General features: G+C 30.9%; 1 protein-coding gene across 1 annotated transcript; it reads left to right on the forward strand.

The window, feature by feature from the left end:
• The first annotated feature begins 10,473 nt into the window (after positions 1–10,473).
• On the forward strand, positions 10,474–11,325 carry LOC18094401 (probable calcium-binding protein CML13). The gene has a single exon (XM_006368639.3). It carries the CDS (start codon positions 10,672–10,674, stop codon positions 11,113–11,115), a length of 444 nt encoding a protein of 147 aa, XP_006368701.2. The 5' UTR covers positions 10,474–10,671; the 3' UTR covers positions 11,116–11,325.
• Positions 11,326–21,834: the final 10,509 nt, after the last annotated feature.

Below are 21,834 nucleotides of genomic sequence, written 5' to 3' on the forward strand. Positions count from 1 at the left end.
TTTATTATCATTGCCAATAATAATATTTAATTGAAATCATAATTTAAAAACAAGAAATTTAATTAAATATTACAGAACCGTGACGTTACTTCACTAAACTTTAAGCTGCTACTTTAATTGACCATTTCTTTTTTATTTTATATATCAATTTCCCAATCTGTCCAATTTATTGTCAGCTGGATAAGAGGGTGAAGATATATGGTGTGACGAAGATCTACGATAGCTGTAACCAATCGATTGTTTTCCTCCATCGGATCATCAAGGAGCAGTAGATGTGATGTGATCCATCATGTGACGGAAGACAAGCTCCTGCTGATGTAATGGATCAAGAGTCCAACTCGATGTGCTGGTAAATCTACCTAAAAAAAAAATAATAATAAATAAAAAAAGGTATTGAATTGAAGCTTGTGTATTGTTTGTTAATCTCTGGTTTGGAGAGGGGTGGGGTCAAGGGGTGGGAAACCTAACTTGGGCACACTCAGCATGGTATTTCACATGAGTGTTGACAATCTTAGCCCCATGGAAGAAATTCGGAGCCTGTGTCTGAAGAGTCAAATTAAAAGCCAGTACGGAGGGTCGGTAAAAAAAAGATGGCCATTACTTGTGTATGATGGATGATTCAATGGCCGTTTTGTTTTCTAATTGAGGCGGATAATTCTATAAAATTTTATTAGTTCCTATTAATATTTTATTTCATTTTAAGGGGTTTTTTTATAGTGATTTAGATTTTTTTTAAAGTATTGTTTTTAGAAATATATATTAAAATAATATTTTTTAAATTTATTTTTAATATCAACACATTAAAATAATTTAAAAATATTTAAAACTATGACTCAACCACCACCCAAACAAAAAATATATATATATTTTATCTTTGTGCTCTATGGACTCTACATACGGCTATTCTGTATTTATTTTTTTATGATTTATTTTTATACATCAGGACAAAAAACCATTGTCAGCACCTTGGATTCCCTTGAACAGCTGGACTTTTATATCACAAAGAGAAAGAGTCATAGTTTAATTGATTTAATATAAGTTCTACATTGTTGAATTTCTTTGGGACAAATTCTTATTTATCAAAAAGCAGCTCCCTCTGTAACTAAAAAAAGCAGCTATCAAACAAAACAAAAATAATAATAATTTGAATTAATAAATTAAAAAGTAACTTCAAGACATTGATTAAATTAAATATCTTGGTGGGGGTAAAGCTACTAGACACAAAAAATGACCGGCTTTAGAAATAAAGTACTCGAGTTAGATTCTCAATCATGTTCCACAAGAAAGTAGGTTGCCACCTTTACATTTCGAGTAGGGAAACCATAGTTAAAGTTAGGAATTTTCTAATCCTGAGCGATCGAAGCAGCTAAATTGGTTAAATTTTAAGTTTATGTTTTAAAAGTTATGTTCGAGTGTTCTAAATTTTTAGGTCATTAGAAACTTATTTTATTGTTAATTTTAGAGTCTCGATAAATTAATTAAAATGCGTGTAAACTGATCCGAACACCCATAATAAAAAAAAAAGTTAGGAATCTTCTTAAATGCATTAGTAATTACTAACTTAATCATTTTTCCTATGCTTTGGGTTTTTATTTCACTCGAGAAATAATTGTATTTTGAATTTTATTTTTTTTATCCACAAAACAAATCTTCAGTATATGTGTATGATTTGTTTTACTTAATTTACATGAAAACCAAATTAATTTTATAACAAATTAGGAAATAACGAGTCTTTGATATGAATTTTTTTTTTTTTTGAATTTTGATCTATTTTTTTTACATGACTAAAGGGTCAAATAAACTCCTTTGATTTTTTCTCTTCTAGACTAGTCTATTAACACCGAGATTAGCGTTTTTCATTGTTGAAATGTGATTGAAAAAAAGACTTTGAATTTTTTTTTCTCCTTTTTCAACGATTTTATATTTCATCTCGGATTGAAACATGAAGAAAATAGAGTTTTATAATTGAAATATAAACTTTAAAAACTACAAGGATCAAAACGTACAATAACAAGCCTCTTAAACAGTAAAAAATGAACTATGCAATGAGCAGAAAATACCCATTTAATTTTATTTATTTTTTATAATTATCTACCATCTGGCGTTGCCTCTGTACAACTCACGAGATTAAAAAAAAATAGTAGAAAGAAATTAAATCATGGGTAGATGGTGGTGGGAAAAAAAAAGAAAAAGAGAGGGAAGGGAAGAAGATGGTGTACAGTGGCAAAGAAAAGGATGCCGTTTGATTGAAACAATAGATGATGCTTTTTTTCAAAAATCTCCCCCACCACTCTCGACAAGATTACGTTAACATGAAAAGGACACGTGTGATAAAAAAACCGACTCTCAAGATTTTCAAATGCGGTGAAGCAATAGCTAAAGGGACAAGAGACCTTTGTCGGTCGTTCTTGATTGAACTAATTTATGACAAAAGACACTTGAATTTGGCTCTTTGGTTTTCAATTTCTTTCTAGAAATATCGAACTATGCTACGCCTCTGTCTTTCTCTCGTCGTTTTAAAATTGATCGCTTTCTTTGACCTCCTGCATGCACACTCTCTGGTTTTAACCTTTTGTTACCTTCACTTTTGGCTTTGATTTTTACCTTTATCTTTCACTGTGCTAGATACAAGTGAAAGGTGCCGTCCTCTTTCATAAAGTAGGCAACTTTCATGATGGTGAAAAGTAACGAATCAACTTTACTTTAGCACTGCCTCCAAAAAAAAAATATTTTTTTAAAAAGTATATATTTAAGTAACAAAACATTTTAAAAAATAATTATTATTGTAAATGATAAATACACGCTAAGTTCGGCTTTTGTGGTGCCGGATAAGACGTGGAAGTTTTAGTTTGTTTTTTTACTCTATTTGTTTTTATGTTTTAAAAATATTTTAAAATAAATTTAAATTTTTTTTATTTTTTTCTTAAAATTAATATTCTTTAGTATTTTTAGATCATTTTGATGCGTTGGTGTCAAAAATAATTTTTAAAAAATAAAAAAATATTATTTTAATATATTTCCGAGTAAAAATCACTTTAAAAAACAAACAACTGCAATCAGATTTACAAAAAGAGACAAAAGCCTTCAGGTTAATACCAGAGGTTTTCGAAGGTAACGTGGTGTTATTGGTAACAGTAACAGGCTAGTATCTTCAAAAGAAGAAGAAGAAGAAGAAGAAAATTCAAGAAAGCATGGCGCAAGGCCAGTGTCTCGCATGGAAGCATTTTTGTGGTGAAAAGCTAAAACTAACCACTCCCATCTCTTTCTGCAATGGTATTGGGCATCTTGCTTTCTAACTGTATATGGGCCATTATTGGGCCTCATGGTTTATCCCATTATAGAGGCTGATCAGTGATGGCCGTGGTTTTAAAAACTACTGGTGGCGTCACGTCACCGAGATTATATAACGGGTTCTGAGAATTTGTTTATCTAGCAGTCACTGAGTAATTGGGCCACGTTGCGTTATGTGTTGGGCCAGTGTTTTTACATAAAAAAGAATTTCAAAGTGTCGCTAATATATTTTAAAGCAGTAAAAAAAATCCTAATTATTAACTCACATTCTAATACAATAGATCAAGGATTATGTATGCTCATAAATATTAAAGAAAAAATCTTAAGCTAACTAAATATTAGTCATGGAGTTTGAAAAACACGCGCAGATAAATATATCTAATTATACATTGTCGAAAGCCCTTTAATTTTGTTAACTTAATTATATGAAACTGATATTTTTTATAGAAAATGAAATAATTTAAATTTGATTGAATCGAAATAATTTTATACTAAAAGTGTTGTTTTTCTTATTGATATCTTTGATTTTTTAAAATATACAGCAATTTTTATATGCCTTTTAATAAAAATAAAAAAACATCTAGAAAACATACAAAAAAGATGAAGACGTTTTAAAATAAAGATAAAATATACTTCTCTAACTAAAATCCTTTTTCTCATTAATGTTTTTTTTCAAGGAAAAATTTAACCAGAATATTTGTTTCTTAGACCATTCTCTCATTATTCTAAAAGCAAATTTCAATTCTATAATGATAATAGCCAAATGATTTTGATGCAAGTGTATATAAAAAAAAAAAAATACAATGTTGGAGATCTCTTTGAAAATGTCATTGATATGGTGACGTAGAAAGAAACACAAACAAGAGAGTTTTGGTTGAAAATAGAGTTAGAACACAAGCATTCTAATTTGTAGTTTTATTTCTAGATGAAAAGTTTATTTTTATTTTTTAACGTAAAAACACTTGAGATTTAAAAACAAATAAGAGAATTATATCATTGAGTCGACCGGGTTTAATAACTTCAACTAATCTAATAATACTTAAAAAAAAGGGTGATGATAGCAAATAAACCGAATTAATAAAAAATTGACATCAATATATATATAAAAGTGACAACAGAAAAAGACTTGGGTCAACCGATCAAATCGGTGACTCAAAACATGAGATCAGGACAACTCCAAATAAAGAAAAGTAAAAAAAAAAAAAACAAAGGTTAATTCGTAATCATCCAAATGTTGAAAAACAAAATTTAAAAATATATGTTAAAAAAACAAAAATCCACTAAAACTAACCTTCTAAACTTGTTACCCCGTTATGAGGCTGACACCACATTATAGAAGGCAAACCTAAAAAAATTACAAAGCAAAATCCTCAACAAACTAAACACCAATAGATGAAACCAATAAAAAAATTAATCAAAAATCATGATCAAATGAATGAGAACTAAATTTTTGTGTTAATTATTTTTCAAACCTCATTGATTTTATTTGTTAAATATTTATAAAAAAAATGTAATTTTAACTTTTTGGCAGAATAAAAAAATCAGTCGATCCGGATAACACTGGTCAACTTACTCAACTTGTGACCTAGGAGCTTCTTGAGGTCATCCCTCGGGCCAGGTTTAAAAACCATAATCAAAAGAATGAGAACTCAATTTTTTTGTTAAATTCTTTTTATTTATTTTTTAAAACCCATCGATTTTTTTTTTTGTAATTTTTTTGCCAAGATAATTTCTTTTTTACATATTTGTAAAATAAAAAAATTAGTTTCCCGGGTAACCCTGACCAACCCACCCGACCTGTGACTCAGGACTGGCCCGGGGGTCGATATTTGGGCCGGGTTTAAAAACCATGATTAAAAAAATAAGGACGCTATTTCTTTGTGAAAATTTTTTAAAACACGTTAAATATTTTTCTTAGGCTTGGTTGATCTGGGTAACCTTGGCCAACCTACTCAATTTGTGATCTAGGACGTGCCCGCAGTCGACCCCTAGGTTGGGTTTGGAAACCATGATTGAAAAAATAATGATCAAATTTGGCATGAAAATCAAATAAAATCAAACAATGAGGGATGAATTTGAAAAAAAAATCAATTAAGAAAAAAAATGAAACCGAAGGAAATTATAATAAAAAGAATGAGGACTAAATTAAAAAAAAACAAAAATCAGGTATGAAATTGAAAAGAAAATCAATTTGAAAAAAAGGTGAAAAGCAATATAAATATCAATTAAAAGAAAGAGGACCGAATCTGACATAAAAATAAAATACAATGATGAAATTGAAAATAAAAATCATAAAAAGAATTTAAAGCAAATATAGAACAATAAAAAAAATGAGACCATAATTGAAATAATACAAAAGGTTATGACATTTTTTAACTTTGATTGGGTGGAGGAAAGAGAAAAAAGGATAGAGAAAAAAAATTCAGCCGCCACCTAACGACATCGATTATGACAACACGCGTAGATCAAGAAGCATTGACCAAGATGCCGAGATGACAGTTAGGTGTTTTTGGAGATCGTAGGATGTGTCACGCGCCGCAAAGATGGCACAAACAACCTCCACACACTGGCACATGATTAATACGCGTTGTTATTATTATTATTATTTTTTTATAAATACCAAAACACCCTTGACCCCACAAAAAATTTAAAACAAAAAAGAGTGTAAAAGATGCAAGTGCCCCTGAAAACAAAACCATTTGTTTTAAAATCTAAAAATATTTTTGAAATCTCATTATGCCAAAGAAAGAGAAAAACGAAAAAGCCCTTCAACCGAAACAAACTGAAATTTTGTTTCCAATGGTATTTTGGATTTTACATTGTGTAATCAATGAGTAAAAAGGCATATATACCCCTCATCAACTCTACAATACCAGATATATCATGTGAAAAAATAAAAAAATACCTCTAAAGCCAGCATATTTGTTTCTCTTTTTCAAGGACAATCTAGTAAATTTACTAAATCCACATTGAATTGTGAGAAGAGCCACAGGAAACAGTAATTTTTATGGTATTTTTTGTAATAAATTCTTTAAAAGAAAAAAGCTACGTGTTTTCTTTTTCTTTTTTATTTGAGTAAAGTGTGAAAGATTTTGGGAAAACTATTGAGTATCACATAGAAACATGATAATAAATTTGAGCCGGGGACAACTCCAGGGTGGTTTTTATTTATCTATTTGATCATTTGCTTGAAAATAAATTTGTCTAACTGACTGTTGAAGGTATTATCCAATCTACTGAAGATAAACATGATCAGGGATTGCCACCATGATCAGGGATCCCTGATACTGAAGAGATCATGATCAGGGATCACTGACACTGAAGATAATCGTGATCTCTGATCATATCTGCCCAAGAGATTACTACTGATACTAAAGATAATCATGATCAGTGATTATTGATACTGGAGATAATATCATAATCCATTGAGGATAATAGTGATACTGAAGATAAGCATGATCAGGGATTGCCACCATGATCAGGGATCACTGAAACTGAAGATAATCATGATCTCTGATCATATCTGCACAAGAGATTACTGATACTGAAGATAATGGAAATCATATCCGCAACAGATAGTCTAAGAATTGAGTGTTTATCTTATCATTTATTGCTTCCTTAATTATAGGATTTTTGAATCAGAGATTGTAATTGATATAAGACCTTGATGTAACAGTATTCAATTAATAAAGAAATAAACACATTTCTGTAATTCTTCTTTCACTCTTTCTCTCTTCATTCTTTCATCTTTCACTGACCACGCACATCAAGCTGTCCTTTTACCATAATAAATTTGTGAATGCCATATTATGTGCTTAGTTTGAATCAAGGTTGTGCATTTCGTTCCTACTAGTGTTTTATTTTTCAATTAAAACTTTCTGTTTTGGTTTTGAAGTATTTTGATATGTCGTGTCGGAGTTATATACGTAATTTTAATTCAAATTTAAAGATAAAATTAATTTAAAATTATACAATTCAAATTTCAAATACAAGTAAAAATATGAGAGTTAACTCAATGTGATCTAATTAACTCAATGGATCCAAAAACAACTTGAATAACTGATAAAAATATAATTTGACGAAAAAAAATTCAAAATGATATTTTAAAAAAATGTTAAGAAGACAACATATTAGATCGACCCGAGTCATAAGACCATAAAATAACATAAGTCTACATGGGTTAATTCACAAAACCTGCGACCCGGGTCATGAGATTGATATAATTTCATATAAAACAAACCAAAACAAATGACAAAGTCTAATTCATAATCAACCAAATATTAAAGATGTTGAATGATGAAACTGAAAAAGAAATAGACAAAAAAAACTCGAGTTAACTGGATTAATCTGCAAAACTTGTGATATAGGTCATAAGATTGAGATAATAACAAAAAAAAAACAAATCACAATAAATTACAAAACCCAATCTCCAATAAACCAAATGTAGAAAGATAGGATTAGAGAAAAAACAACTCTTTTAAAATAAAGCAAAGAAAAAAAAATATTATTTGACTTATATTCTCGCATGTCAAGATTATGAGCAAGATAAAATTTGTTATGATTTATTTTGTTTTTTGAACTAGAAAAATATAGCCATTATGAACAGAACAAAACAGAATTAATACCCTTAGTTTGAATAGGATAACTACATTTTAAATTAGTTATGTTGTGTATATCCTGAAATTCACTAAACTTTGGCAAAGAAATGGAACACTTGCACGAGAAAAAACTATTTCTTATGTTTTATTTTCATGCCACATGGGCCCAATTGCCCAAGTCCAGTTGAAGAAGAGTTCGTTTTCACTAAATTTTAAAAGATTGATTTTGTTTAAAATTAACTTTTTTAATGTTTTTTTATCATTTTTGTGCTGATATAATAAATAATTTTTAAAACATAAAATATATAATTATGATGTATTCTTGAGTAAAAAAATACTTTAAAAAACAACTGCTATTATATCCCAAAAAACTACGAAATCAACCCTAAGAGTTTTAGGCCTAGGTTCTAGAATTTGTTGCCTTTGCTCGAGTTGTTATGATTCTACGGCTTGAATAAAAAAAAATTGAACACAAAAAAGTCTAGATCATATAGAACTATTTAATTTTATTATTAAACCTAACATAATTGATTAATCTTGAAAATTTTTGCTTGAATTTTTATTTGGTTTGAATTTAAAATTAAACCGCGCGAAAGTTGCTTTAACATGAGCCTGCCGACTTGAAGGGTCCAAGGCAATTTAGATTTTTGGTAAAAAAATATGGTTTGACTTAAAAAAATATTCAAGATGATTTTTTTCTAATATTGAGACGTCGACATATTAAATTGACTTGGGTTTCTCGGTTTAACCCGTTAAATTTATAATTTAGGTGATGGATTTCACTGGATTTAAGAACTAAAAAAAACTATTTTTTCTTAATTATACCATAATAAAAATAAATGCTCGTAAAATCGAGTACAAACTAAGCACAAATCAAATATCAGAACGTTTGTTTAAGACTATGATAACCTCATAAAAAACAAACCAAAATAATTTATGAAAACAATTCAAAATTAAGAAAATATTAAAAAATAAAATTAAAAAAATAATAATTAAAAAAATAAAGTGGAAAATATAGAAAAAAAAGCCACCTCCGTCATTGTTTATAAAGATAGTGAAAAAGGTGAGTTGCATCATTTAACTACTTTATGCCTCTTGTTTTGGAGTGCAACCCAAATAGAGGTTGATTCAAATTTATTTTTTATATTTTTTAAATTATTTTGATGTATTTATATAAAAATATATTTTAATATATTTTTAAAAAATAAATTTTAAAAAATAACCTTTTATCATTTTTCAAAACCCACCTTCATGTATCAAGTAACAAATTACTGTTCTGTACAGGAAGAGGTCTACCTTGAATCATGAAAGAAACACATGCTGATGGATGTATTATATGTATTAACTCATTAACCTATATGATTACTTTTATTTATTTATTTATTTGTTAATATGAGTGTCCGGGTTAGTTTGTGCACATATCGATTAATCTCATGGGCTCAGAAGTTAACGATCATGTAAGCCTCCCGTGCCCATGAGGTTTGTGAGACTAGAACTGATGATCTTTAGGAAGCAAATATAGAATCTAATTAGCTGAGCTATACCCCTCAAGATTAAACTATATAATTACTTAAATTGGCTAGAGGTTGGTACATGAGAATACTTTCTTATTATACTATACTTTAAAATGTGTGGAAAAATTACTCTGTTAGTGCTGTGTACATAAAATATTTATACTATGAACTATAATATAAACATAAAGTATTTGTACTAAAAACCACACTGTAAATGTTTAGAAAATCATGCGAGGCATTGTCTTTTTTATTTTTTATTTCAAAAACTGCTGACACGTGTTAAGTCAAAGTATAACCATTAGACCCAAAGGCTCATGAATCTGACACAATTGCCAGACCGAAAGCACTTAAAATATTTTTTATACTTCTAATATTTTTTTATATTTGAAAAAAATATTATTATTGACCCGCTGTGAAACTAGAGTTAATATGCTAGTTTATATTATACATGAGGATTGTAAGGTGGTGTTTGTGACAGTGTTAATGTAGTTTTTTAAAATGATTTTTTATTTTGAAATATATTAAAATAACATAATTTTTATTTTTTAAAATTTATTTTTAATATCAACACATTAAAACAATTCAAAAACATAAAAAATTATTTTTTAAAAAACACATTCTAACCGTATTATCATACACCCTTAAATAAAAAACATGATTTAATCCTTTTCTCTTTTCTTTTAAAAAATCATCCCTCATGGAAATTTTTTTTTTTTTTCTGGCGGGGCCATAACTCAAAATTGAAGAAGTTCAAAAATTCAAAAAGCATTTATCGGGGTAAAGCAGCATCCATTCCAATACCAATTGAAGAAAAATAATAATAAAACAAAAAACAAATGACCACAATCTGCACCGCCACTAATATTCCGATTTCCAACAAAGACAACATGATTGATGCCCTCAGATAACGAGACTTTTGTAGGTTCCACGTAGGACCCTACTCACTCTGTGTCCACATCCTAAGGTTCCATATTTGTTTTTAAATATATTTAGTTTGAAAAAACATTAATTTTTATGTTTTTTTAAGTCAAACCCAGAATGTCATAGAAAAACGTAACCTTTTCTCCTCTAAACGCTGTCGCTTTAAGCATAACTTTAAACACTTGCCCCCAAAACGACACCGTCTAGCTCTAAAAAAACGCATTCCGTCATTTCCTTACAAGGAAATCAAAAACACCATCACCACCAACCAGCAACGTGAAGAGGGCGAGAGACAGCATTTCCTCCAGAGAGAGAAACAAAGCGACCCGACCCAAATCAGAAAAAAGATGGGCAAGGATCTGAGCGACGACCAGGTGTCATCTATGAAAGAAGCGTTCACACTCTTCGATACAGATGGTGACGGAAAGATAGCCCCATCGGAATTAGGGATCTTAATGCGATCTCTCGGTGGAAACCCGACCCAAGCCCAATTAAAATCCATAATCTCCCAGGAGAACCTGACTGCACCGTTTGATTTCCCTAGATTCCTTGATTTAATGGCAAAGCACATGAAAGCTGAGCCGTTTGATCGACAGTTACGAGATGCATTCAAAGTGCTTGATAAGGATAACACGGGGTTTGTTGCTGTTGCGGATCTGCGTCATATTTTGACCAGTATTGGGGAGAAGTTGGAGTTGGCGGAGTTTGATGAGTGGATCCGAGAAGTTGATGTCGGGTCCGATGGGAGGATCCGGTACGAGGATTTTATTGCCAGAATGGTTACGAAGTGAAAATTAATGATTTGGTTTGTTAAGAGTTTCAAGTGCTTGTGTGTTTGTTGTGGAAGTAATTTGTGGTAAAGTAAGCCTGTTATTTGTTAAAAAGAAACGTTGTTCTTGTTTTGAGGGCATGAGTGTTTGTTTTGGGTTTTGTTTGTAATGGATGACGATGATGATGGTGTTAATGTTTTTACCTTAATTGACTCGTTGAATTAATTTTCAGTTTCTTTTTGTAGTGAACGTATGGCTGCTAATGTTGAATACGTGGTTTTTAGAGAAATTTGGGTTGAAATATACAGTAAGGAACTGTTATTTTAGCTTTTTTTTTTTGTCTGCATGTAAGTACCATTTTGTGAATCTGGGGATTGTGTTAGATTATTGAAGAAGATGAGTTTTTTAATCATATTTCTGAGATTTTGCAGGTCTGAGTTTCTTGGTTTTGAGAGCTTTTAGGTGCATAGCTATGGATAATTATAGAGAGAAGAAAAGAGGAACTGTAATCTAGTTCTTTTTCTTTGCCTGGTTTACAGCATTGTTTTCAGAGATGGTATGGGCATGGGATTAGGTATGAAGATTTGTTGAAGTTAATAAAGTAGATTTGGAATATAAGGAATCATTTGTGTTTCTGCCAAAAACATGTTTGACCAATACTGTCTGATAGATGAAACTAGTTGCAATGCTATAAAAGGATAATATTCGGTTGCGAGCTCCTGCTTGTTGACAGTTGTTATATGTGGTCGTTGTCAGTTGGTGCTTGATTTTCATGATGAAAGTAGATGACAGGAAAAGTCCAGGGCGTCATGAGTTACAGATTTTAGTTAGGTTTTTAAGGTTTTGATTTTGAATTGTATTCTTGTTTCTAGGTAACTCGAGGTGGCAGTAGGAAAGTAGATGAATGCTTCCATTGAGTGTACTTAGCTTTGAGATATCAAATAGGCTTTGAACATAGCTTACTTATTTGGAGAATTGGGTAGAATAAGTCATTGAATCAGTGCTTCTTGTCTGGCAATTAGGTTCAACAGGGAGAAGCTTGTCCTTGCCTAGAACTGCCATGCTTTGTATTATGGTATATTTGGGGTTTTGCTGGCCAGACTTCAAATGGTTCTTTTTGTCGGTTTAGTTCAGTTTAGATCCCGCATTTTCTTCTTGAATTCTGTCGTCTTGTTGAAATTGAAGCTCTTGAAGATTTTAAATCAGATGCCCTGGTTCAACAGAAGGTGATGACTATCGTCTATTTTTACATAGAAATTGATTCATGTGAGAAGCTTTAACTAAAATTGAGAGTGGGAGTTGCAGGTGAGTTTGTTGATCTTGACCAAATGTAGTTGTTTCTGGGCATCTGATATAATGAAGATTTGTGAGTGATTCCACATAGCTTTTAACAACAGAGTAACCTTTCTGAAATACAGTAAATTGGTTAGTATTGAAGTTCCTTTTGTATACACGGCATCTCTCTATGTTGTTATGTGCATCCAATCTCTGATTTATTTAGCAATTCCAGTTTCATTTATTTGAAAACTCTGATAGTGTTGGCCATTGGATCTTCACAGGTTTCTAGTAGAGTTCTTGCTCGTTTCAGATGATCTATGCTGCAGGTGTTGTGTCTATATTCCTTTGTGTGGCCTGAAGCAGATTATTTCCACTTTATACAGTACGACCCTACACTAATGTTTGAATAAGTTTTATAATTGAGGTAACTATGGAATCTGGCTGTTCCAGACAGCAGTTCTTTCTTCCTTTTTTATCCTGGGTAGCAGCATTTTATAACCAGCAGGGACAGAACAGGATGGACATCTTTTTCTTCTTTACATATGTAGTAGCTACCCAATTTCTAATTGCATGCTTCAACTTCCATTGTTAGAAGCTGCTTCATCGTCAGTAGATTGTTGCACCGTCGTCTGTTTAATTAAATTCCATTGACAATATGCTCAAGGGATCGCTCTCAGTTTCTCAGGTCTCAAAAGTCTACCCCTGATATTTGTAAATTAACTGCGAGCCTGATCCTTCATAACAAAGCAGTAGCTTCCAAGTAAAGACATGAATTGAAGCGTGTTCATTCTATGCATATGCTGAGAGGAGTTGACCCTTAAAATTCCAAATGAATGATCTCTCCCATAAAATGCAATTTATCTTCTTCCCGTTCCCAGGTCCCATCTACTTGTTCCCAGGTCCCATCTACTTACTCTGGTCATGCATGACTACTTACTCTGGTCATGCATGACTTTTACGTCATCAACTAGTACCGTTTGACATTGTATTTGTAACTGCGTTTCATTAAATTTTGAATTTTTTTTTCTGCTAAAATTGAGTGCGGTTTGTACTTTTTGGATTGTTTTGATGTGCTGATGTCAAAAATGATTTTTAAAAACTAAAAAAACATCATTGACATATATTTCGGCACGAAAAGCTATTTGAAAAGCAACCGCTACCACACTGCCAAACACATTAATCTTCAATTAGTTAAATTTTTGGTGGCAAAAATTGGTTAAAACATGCTGGTCATATTTTATGTCAAATTAAAAGTGAGATTCGTTCAAACTTATTACAATTACATCTTAAAAGATAAGTTTTACAATTACATCTTAAAAGATAAGTTTTATAATATGAAATATTAACGTGATAGATTAATCTCAAAAAAAATATTGGGTGGCATGTTTTTAAAAAACTCATTACCCTCTAAAAACTATCCTCAATCTAGCCTAAGAAACAAGCTTTTTTAATGGTTTATTTAATAGAAATGTGAAAAATTAAAATTAAGTTTAAAGAGTACCAAAGCTTTTATACGGGAGATAACTTAAGTAAAGTGGTCTTTGATCTTAAATTTGATCTTAAATTGAAATGCACGTAGATAGGTGCTCGGGCCTAGGCTTGAGTTTGCTATAAAATAATTTTTAGGCTACAAAAATATTTTTTTTTGTCTACTTGATTTTGGGCTTGAGTTTGGTTAATGAATGATTATTTTCTCTGACCTATTATCTTGTTCATCCAATGGATCAAGTCTCATCAACTTATTTAGGTTTTTTAGAACTAATTCTTCATAACTTGGATAGTTTTTGGAAATTTTTCATAGCGTTTTAAAACTAAAACTGTTAAGTTTAATTCTGGTTATATAGCGTATAATCAAGGTTGATTATGCAGGGAATTTATTTTAGTATTAAACATAATTATTATTAGTTTTGGATCCAAAATCCATTATCAAATGGGGATTGTGAGAAGAGTTTTCTACATTGTTTTTTCTAGATTTTACATACTCCCTTGCATCTCAATTTTAAGTGTTTTCTCCTCTGTTTTGATCTTTATTTCCCTTCAAAATCTAGAAATTAGATTCGGTCTTATTAAAAGATACTTGAGTTACATTATCTTTGGTTCATGAACCTTGTTTAGAAATGCATGCAAACAAGGTTTTGTGGTTAAAATCTCAATAAGCTTATTGCAAATATCATTTGCACCAAATAAGGAGCAATAAAGTCTCAAGAACAAAAAAATCTATAACAGGTCTGGTTGTTAGGTTGCAAAAGGGATTAGCCAGTTAGGGTTTTATAAGGGAAGAAGATTGAGAATCACTTTTTCACTATTTATTAAGACAAGAGGCAAAAGAATTGAGAGAATGAAGTTAAGGGTAAAGTTTGACGTAATGAACTGCGAGGATTAAATAAGAAAGATGTGGATGGTGTTCTTAGTTCATTAAGGGTCGATAAGTGGAACATGAGGGTATTAAATGATCTTTCACAACTCATTAGAATCGGTCCATTTCAAATTTGAATTTGATATTTGCTTTATTTATAGGGCTAAGAATAAGACATGGATTTTTAAGTATGTTTTCAGCTTATTAATTTAGTTCTAAAAGGCCGACCACCTTAAATATACCAAAAAATATTTTTTTTAATTTTAATTTAGTCCCTATTAGTTGTAATTAGATCATTTTTAATTAAATAAATTCCATTAAATTTCATCCCTAATCTTTAGAACTGTTACAATTTTAGTATCATAATGAGGTGAACTATAGTTGATGGTACTAGAATGTCCCAACTTTTAAAAATGGTTGCCAATATAAGGTTGTAATAAAAAGAAAAACAATAAAACCAATTAACCCATGTATGACTCGTAGAGGAGCTAGCATAACAATTCAATATATATCAAATAAGATTGAATAACTAACAAAGGTTTAGAGGAAAAGACCAACATATTCCCCTTTCCACACTCTAATCACCTTGATGAATGGTCATCATTGGTATATGGTTGAAACGCAAGAAGATCAATAAATTTAGATAAGGCCTGTGAGAATGGACTTTTCACATTTCGATGGGGAAGATCCAATGAGATAGGTATACAAGACAAATCACTTTCTTAACTACCCCAACACTCCACCCCAACATCAATTATTTATGGCAAGCTTCTATATGGAAGGGAAGAATTTGGCTTGGTTCTAGGAGATTGAGAAAACTAGGGCCATTATTAACTAGAAATCATATGTTAAAGCCTTACAAATTAGATTTGTAGAATATATATACAATGATCCTATGAAGACCCCCATTAACATGAAACATGTATCTTTAGTGGAGAATTATAAAATTCAGTTAGAGTTGATCTAAAAAAAATAAGAGAGTTATCTGATTCCCATCAACCCAACTTTTTTTTTATAAAAGGGCTCAAGGAATAAATCAAGATAGGAGTAAAGGTATTGAATCCTAGATCTTGGTGGTAGCCTATGACTTGACAAAAACACAAAAAAATATTGTTGTTATTGGACGGAGTGAAAAGGTTAGCGTCAGAGGAGTCCCTAGAAAACCAAATATACAAGTCTATTATAAGGGTGAGACTAAATCTAGCCTACCTCGTAAGAAATTAACCGTAGCCCAACTAAAGGAAAAATAAAGGAAGGATTTACATTTTAAATACAATGGCAAGTGGGGTTCAAGCTATAAGCGTGGAGACTCAAGGCTTTATTTAATTGAAGAAATGGATAACAAAAGATGAGGAAAAAAAGTTTTCCATAGTTGGATATCTAATTGATTTAGAAGATGTTTCGACAATAAAAAAAGAAGCAGAGATTTCCTTATATACAATGATTGGAAATCTTGATCCTAAAACCATGAAAATTAAGGCTATAATTAATAACTTTATTATTATAGTATTGATAAGAAATGTAGCATATATAATTATGTACACCTTAAGGTTGCTCATATTGCAGGCCTCAGTATTGCGGTTTATCAACCAATGGGTGTAAAGATAACAAATTGTACAAGAATTCAAAGTGAAGGTAGGTGTTATAAGTTTGAGTTTGGAATATAAAGGTACCGGTTTCAGGTTCAAGATTGTATGATTCAATTGGGTGGATATGATTTAGTCTTTGATGTGCAGTGGTTATGAGAATTAAGGCTTATATTATGGTTTTTTTAATCTAACTATAAAGTTCAAAATACATGGGTTGAAGGTCTAGTTGAAAGGATTGTGAGTATAATAGCTGGAGATTAAATGTGGGCGGACTTTCTAAAAGAACTATGAAGAGAGGCCAAGGGCCTGATTATGTAAATATGAGAGATGAAAGCAGAGCCCAAGAACAATAAAATTAAATTTGTACTAGTACAAAAACTATTCTAGGGATTTAAGGAAGTTTTCCAAGAGCCCAAAGGGTTATCTTTATTTTGGGGTCATGGTCATCATATACCATTGAAGAAAGGAACTTATCCTATCATTGTTAATCCTTATAGGTACCTATATTATCAGAAGGTAAAAATTGAAAGAATTATAAATAAACTCCTAGAATTAGGAACCATTTAGCAACGTTAAAATCCATTTTCTTCTATGGTATTATTGGTTAGAAAATTGGATGGGTCATAGAGGATGTGTGTAGAGGAAATTGTAGAGGATAAATTTTTTATTCCAGTGGTAGAGGAGATGCTAGATGAGTTATGTGGTTTATGCTATTGTTCTAAATTATACTTGTGGTTTGGGTACCACCAACTTAGGCATTATAAATTTCTAGCTATGCCTTTTAAGCTAATTAATGCTCATTTCACTTTTCAATGGCTCATCAACGAGGTATTTAGACCTTTCCTATGAAAAATTATTTTGGTATTCTTGAATGATATATTTGTATATAACAAAATAATAAAGGACTATCTAGAACAACTAAAGGCTATTTTAGGCCTTCTAATACAATATAAACTTTATGTTAAATGGTCCAAATGTAGATTTGAATGTAAGAAAGTGAAATATTTGAGCCACATTATTTATACGGAAAGGGTTAAAGCCAACCCAAATAAGGTCAAATCTATAGTTAAATGGTTCAATAATACTAAGTCTATAAAAGGGCTTTTTAAGGTTCACAAGCTACCGCAAAAAGGTTTATAATGGGATATGGGGCCATAGCAGACCCATTAACTAGGTTATTTAAAAAAAAAAGGTCTTTTAATAGGATGATCTAGCTGATAAAGCCTTTAAAAACCTAAAAATGACAGTAACTAGCCCACGTATCCTGGCCAGACAAGATTACAATAAGAGTTTCCTAATAAAGTGTGATGCTTTAAGTGAGGGTATTAGAGTTGTATAATTATTTTGGTATTCTTCAATGATATATTGGTATATAATAAAATAATAAAGGACCATTTAGAACAACTAAAGGCTATTTTAGGCCTTCTAATACAATATAAACTTTATGTTAAATGGTCCAAATGTAGATTTGAATGTAAGAAAGTGAAATATTTGAGCCACATTATTTATACGGAAGGGGTTAAAGCCAACCCAAATAAGGTCAAATCTATAGTTAAATGGTTCAATAATACTAAGTCTATAAAAGGGCTTTTTAAGGTTCACAAGCTACCGCAAAAAGGTTTATAATGGGATATGGGGCCATAGCAGACCCATTAACTAGGTTATTTTAAAAAAAAAAGGTCTTTTAATAGGATGATCTAGCTGATAAAGCCTTTAAAAACCTAAAAATGACAGTAACTAGCCCACGTAACCTGGCCAGACAAGATTACAATAAGAGTTTCCTAATAAAGTGTGATGCTTTAAGTGAGGGTATTAGAGTTGTATAATTATTTTGGTATTCTTCAATGATATATTGGTATATAACAAAATAATAAAGGACCATTTAGAACAACTAAAGGCTATTTTAGGCCTTCTAATACAATATAAACTTTATGTTAAATGGTCCAAATGTAGATTTGAATGTAAGAAAGTGAAATATTTGAGCCACATTATTTATACGGAAGGGGTTAAAGCCAACCCAAATAAGGTCAAATCTATAGTTAAATGGTTCAATAATACTAAGTCTATAAAAGGGCTTTTTAAGGTTCACAAGCTACCGCAAAAAGGTTTATAATGGGATATGGGGCCATAGCAGACCCATTAACTAGGTTATTTAAAAAAAAAGATCTTTTAATAGGATGATCTAGCTGATAAAGCCTTTAAAAACCTAAAAATGACAGTAACTAGCCCACCTATCCTGGCCAGACAAGATTACAATAAGAGTTTCCTAATAAAGTGTGATGCTTTAAGTGAGGGTATTAGAGTTGTATAATTATTTTGGTATTCTTCAATGATATATTGGTATATAACAAAATAATAAAGGATCATTTAGAACAACTAAAGGCTATTTTAGGCCTTCTAATACAATATAAACTTTATGTTAAATGGTCCAAATGTAGATTTGAATGTAAGAAAGTGAAATATTTGAGCCACATTATTTATACGGAAGAGGTTAAAGCCAACCCAAATAAGGTCAAATCTATAGTTAAATGGTTCAATAATACTAAGTCTATAAAAGGGCTTTTTAAGGTTCACAAGCTACCGCAAAAAGGTTTATAATGGGATATGGGGCCATAGCAGACCCATTAACTAGGTTATTTAAAAAAAAAAAGGTCTTTTAATAGGATGATCTAGCTGATAAAGCCTTTAAAAACCTAAAAATGACAGTAACTAGCCCACGTATCCTGGCCAGACAAGATTACAATAAGAGTTTCCTAATAAAGTGTGATGCTTTAAGTGAGGGTATTAGAGTTGTATTGGTGTAAAACGACAGACCTATATACTATCTTAGCAAAAGCCTTAAGAAAAAAAATATTCGTATTAACTTATTAGAATGAACTTTTAGCTATTGTATTTACAATTAAAAAATGCAGACCTTACATTAGGGGTGAGCAAAAAAACTAAAAAACCAAGAAAACCGGAAAAAAAATAACCGAAAAAACCGAACCGTGAAAAAAACCGATTAAAATTTTGAAAAAACCAACCGGTTCGATTTTGGTTTTACAAGTCTGAAATTGAAAAAACCGAACCGAACCGAACCCAAACTGAAAAAAAAAAACAAGCCAAACCGAGAAAACCAAACCAAACCGGGTTGAACCGGTTTTTGTCCAAAAAAACCGAACCGAAACTAGTCGGTTTGAACCGGTTTTGGTTTTTTTAAAAAAATTCGGTTTGGTTACTTTTTTTTGATAAAAACCGAACCGAACCGAAAATAACCATCCCTACCTTACATACTAGGATAGCCTTTTAAAATCAAAATTGATCAACATAATCTAAAGTACCTCTTAGAATAGAAAATTGGCACACCAACCCAACAAAAATAGGTATAAAACTACTTTAAGTATGACTGCACAATTGAATATAGGGTAGGAAAAGAGAATTTGATGGCTGATGCTTTATCTAAGAAACATGGGGATTTTAACGAAGGTTAGTTATAAGCCATTACTTCTTCAATTATAGGTTAGGTAGAAGAACTCAAAAGTAGTTATGTTATTGACTAGGAGATACATTGAATCATTAAACAAATAGAGGGTGAAACTCTAAGTTCTCTAAAATACCAAATTGAAAATGAAAATCTTATTATTTAAATGAAAAATTTATATTGATAAAATAATACCCTTTCATCAAACATGCTATCATGTAATATATACATGATAGCCATATAGTAGGTCATTCAGGATATGAGAAGATCCTAAAACGAGATAAAAGAGATTATTTTTTTGTAGGTATAAAGTTTAAAGTAAAGGATTACATCAGACAATATAAAATTTGCCAACAAGCTAATAAGCCCTTTAGAAATCTTGACTCGATTTCATGGATATATGCAGCCAAAAACTGTCAACTTTTTGCATACCTATTTATTTCATTAAAAATATCATACATACCATAAACATACTTAACATTTCCAGTAATGGAACTAATCTTGATATTATATTGAAGATCACTTATAATAATTTTTGGAGCAACCTTTTCAAACTATAACTGAACTAGAAACTTAGCAATATAATGATGAAACAATATCAACCATATATATTTTATATCATCATTAGAGATCTACTATACAATTTTTATTTAAAGTATTTCTTTGAAATTATACTTGATAGGTCGATCCTCACATCTCCTTTTGTTTTAGCTATTTATCCTAATCCTCGCCAAGAACTCCCCAACAATGATAGAGGAACCAAGCGGCCTACTATGGTAGGGCGACTTTTTTGTTTCATAATAAGACTTGGACAATTATCCCTACCTTTAGTAGCTCACGAGTTTATGTCCATTCCTGGTATTTTAGATTTTCCGTTTGATTTCTCTCTTATAGTCGTTATCCAAATTCGTTTAAGTGTGTCCACCCCTAAAGTATACTGAATGGATCGATCCTCAGTTTTCATTATTCTTGCCAAGAACTCTTTGACGACGATAGATGAACCAACTCGCATGTTATGGTGAGGAGGCCTTTTTGTTTCACAATAAAGACTTGGATGATTATCCCTATTATCGAGAGCTTACGAGATTAGTGTGTTTGGTATTGTGGTAGCTTTTGTGGTTTGAAAAAAGTTGTTTTATAAAAAATACTTTTGGTTGAGGTTGGTTTGGTATTTATATATGTTTGGTTAAAACTGTGGTTGAAATTGAGGTTGAACAAAAAGTAGTTTAATGTATTTGGTTAAAAATGCTTTTCAAATTGAGGTTATAATATATATATATATATGATTTTTAATTTAAATATTGTAGATTTAACTACTACTATTACATCATAAAATAAATAGTACTTTATATAGAATATTTTTTATTGTTCCATTAAACTATCTACAATTCCATCATGTATGAAATTCATCCAACAAGGACTGCAGTTTTCTTGGTTTCCTAAGCATGCAACAACATCAAGTAAAATATCAAGGACTGCAGTTTTCTTGGTTTCCTTGCAACAACATCAAGTAAAATATCATCAGGAACAAAATTGGGATTGCGATCAAATTCTGCAAATGCTACGTTATCATGCGATCTTCTTCTAATTTATGTAGTGTCATTGATAATGTTAAACACTAATTTTTCGAATAAAACACAATTAAAAATAAAAATAAAAATTGAATTTTTTTTTACTGGGTCGGACCCTGTCCGGCCATGAACAATGGAGTCAGTCTCCACTATCAAGATCGTATGAGAAGGGGAGAAGTGGCTTGAAACTACTTTTGGCAAACCTGTTTTTCAACATAAATTATACTGGATCCTACAAATAGTAAACTAAATTTCAATATTAACTAAACATATTGTTTATATGGTTTGCTTTCAAAGAAAAAGCTGCCGCGTAATCAAACACTTGCATTCTCGGGGGTATTATTTATCACCGTGGACCAGAAGTAAAAATCTCAATGAGCAATGCAATTGTGTAAGAGATATCACCGGATAATCAATCCTGCGTCCAACAACTTAACGCTGACGAGGAGTTGAAAAAAGTTGCCGTCAATTGACTGTTAAGAACAA

The sequence above is a fragment of the Populus trichocarpa genome, chromosome 1 (assembly GCF_000002775.5).
Source record: "Populus trichocarpa isolate Nisqually-1 chromosome 1, P.trichocarpa_v4.1, whole genome shotgun sequence".
NCBI lineage: Eukaryota > Viridiplantae > Streptophyta > Magnoliopsida > Malpighiales > Salicaceae > Populus > Populus trichocarpa.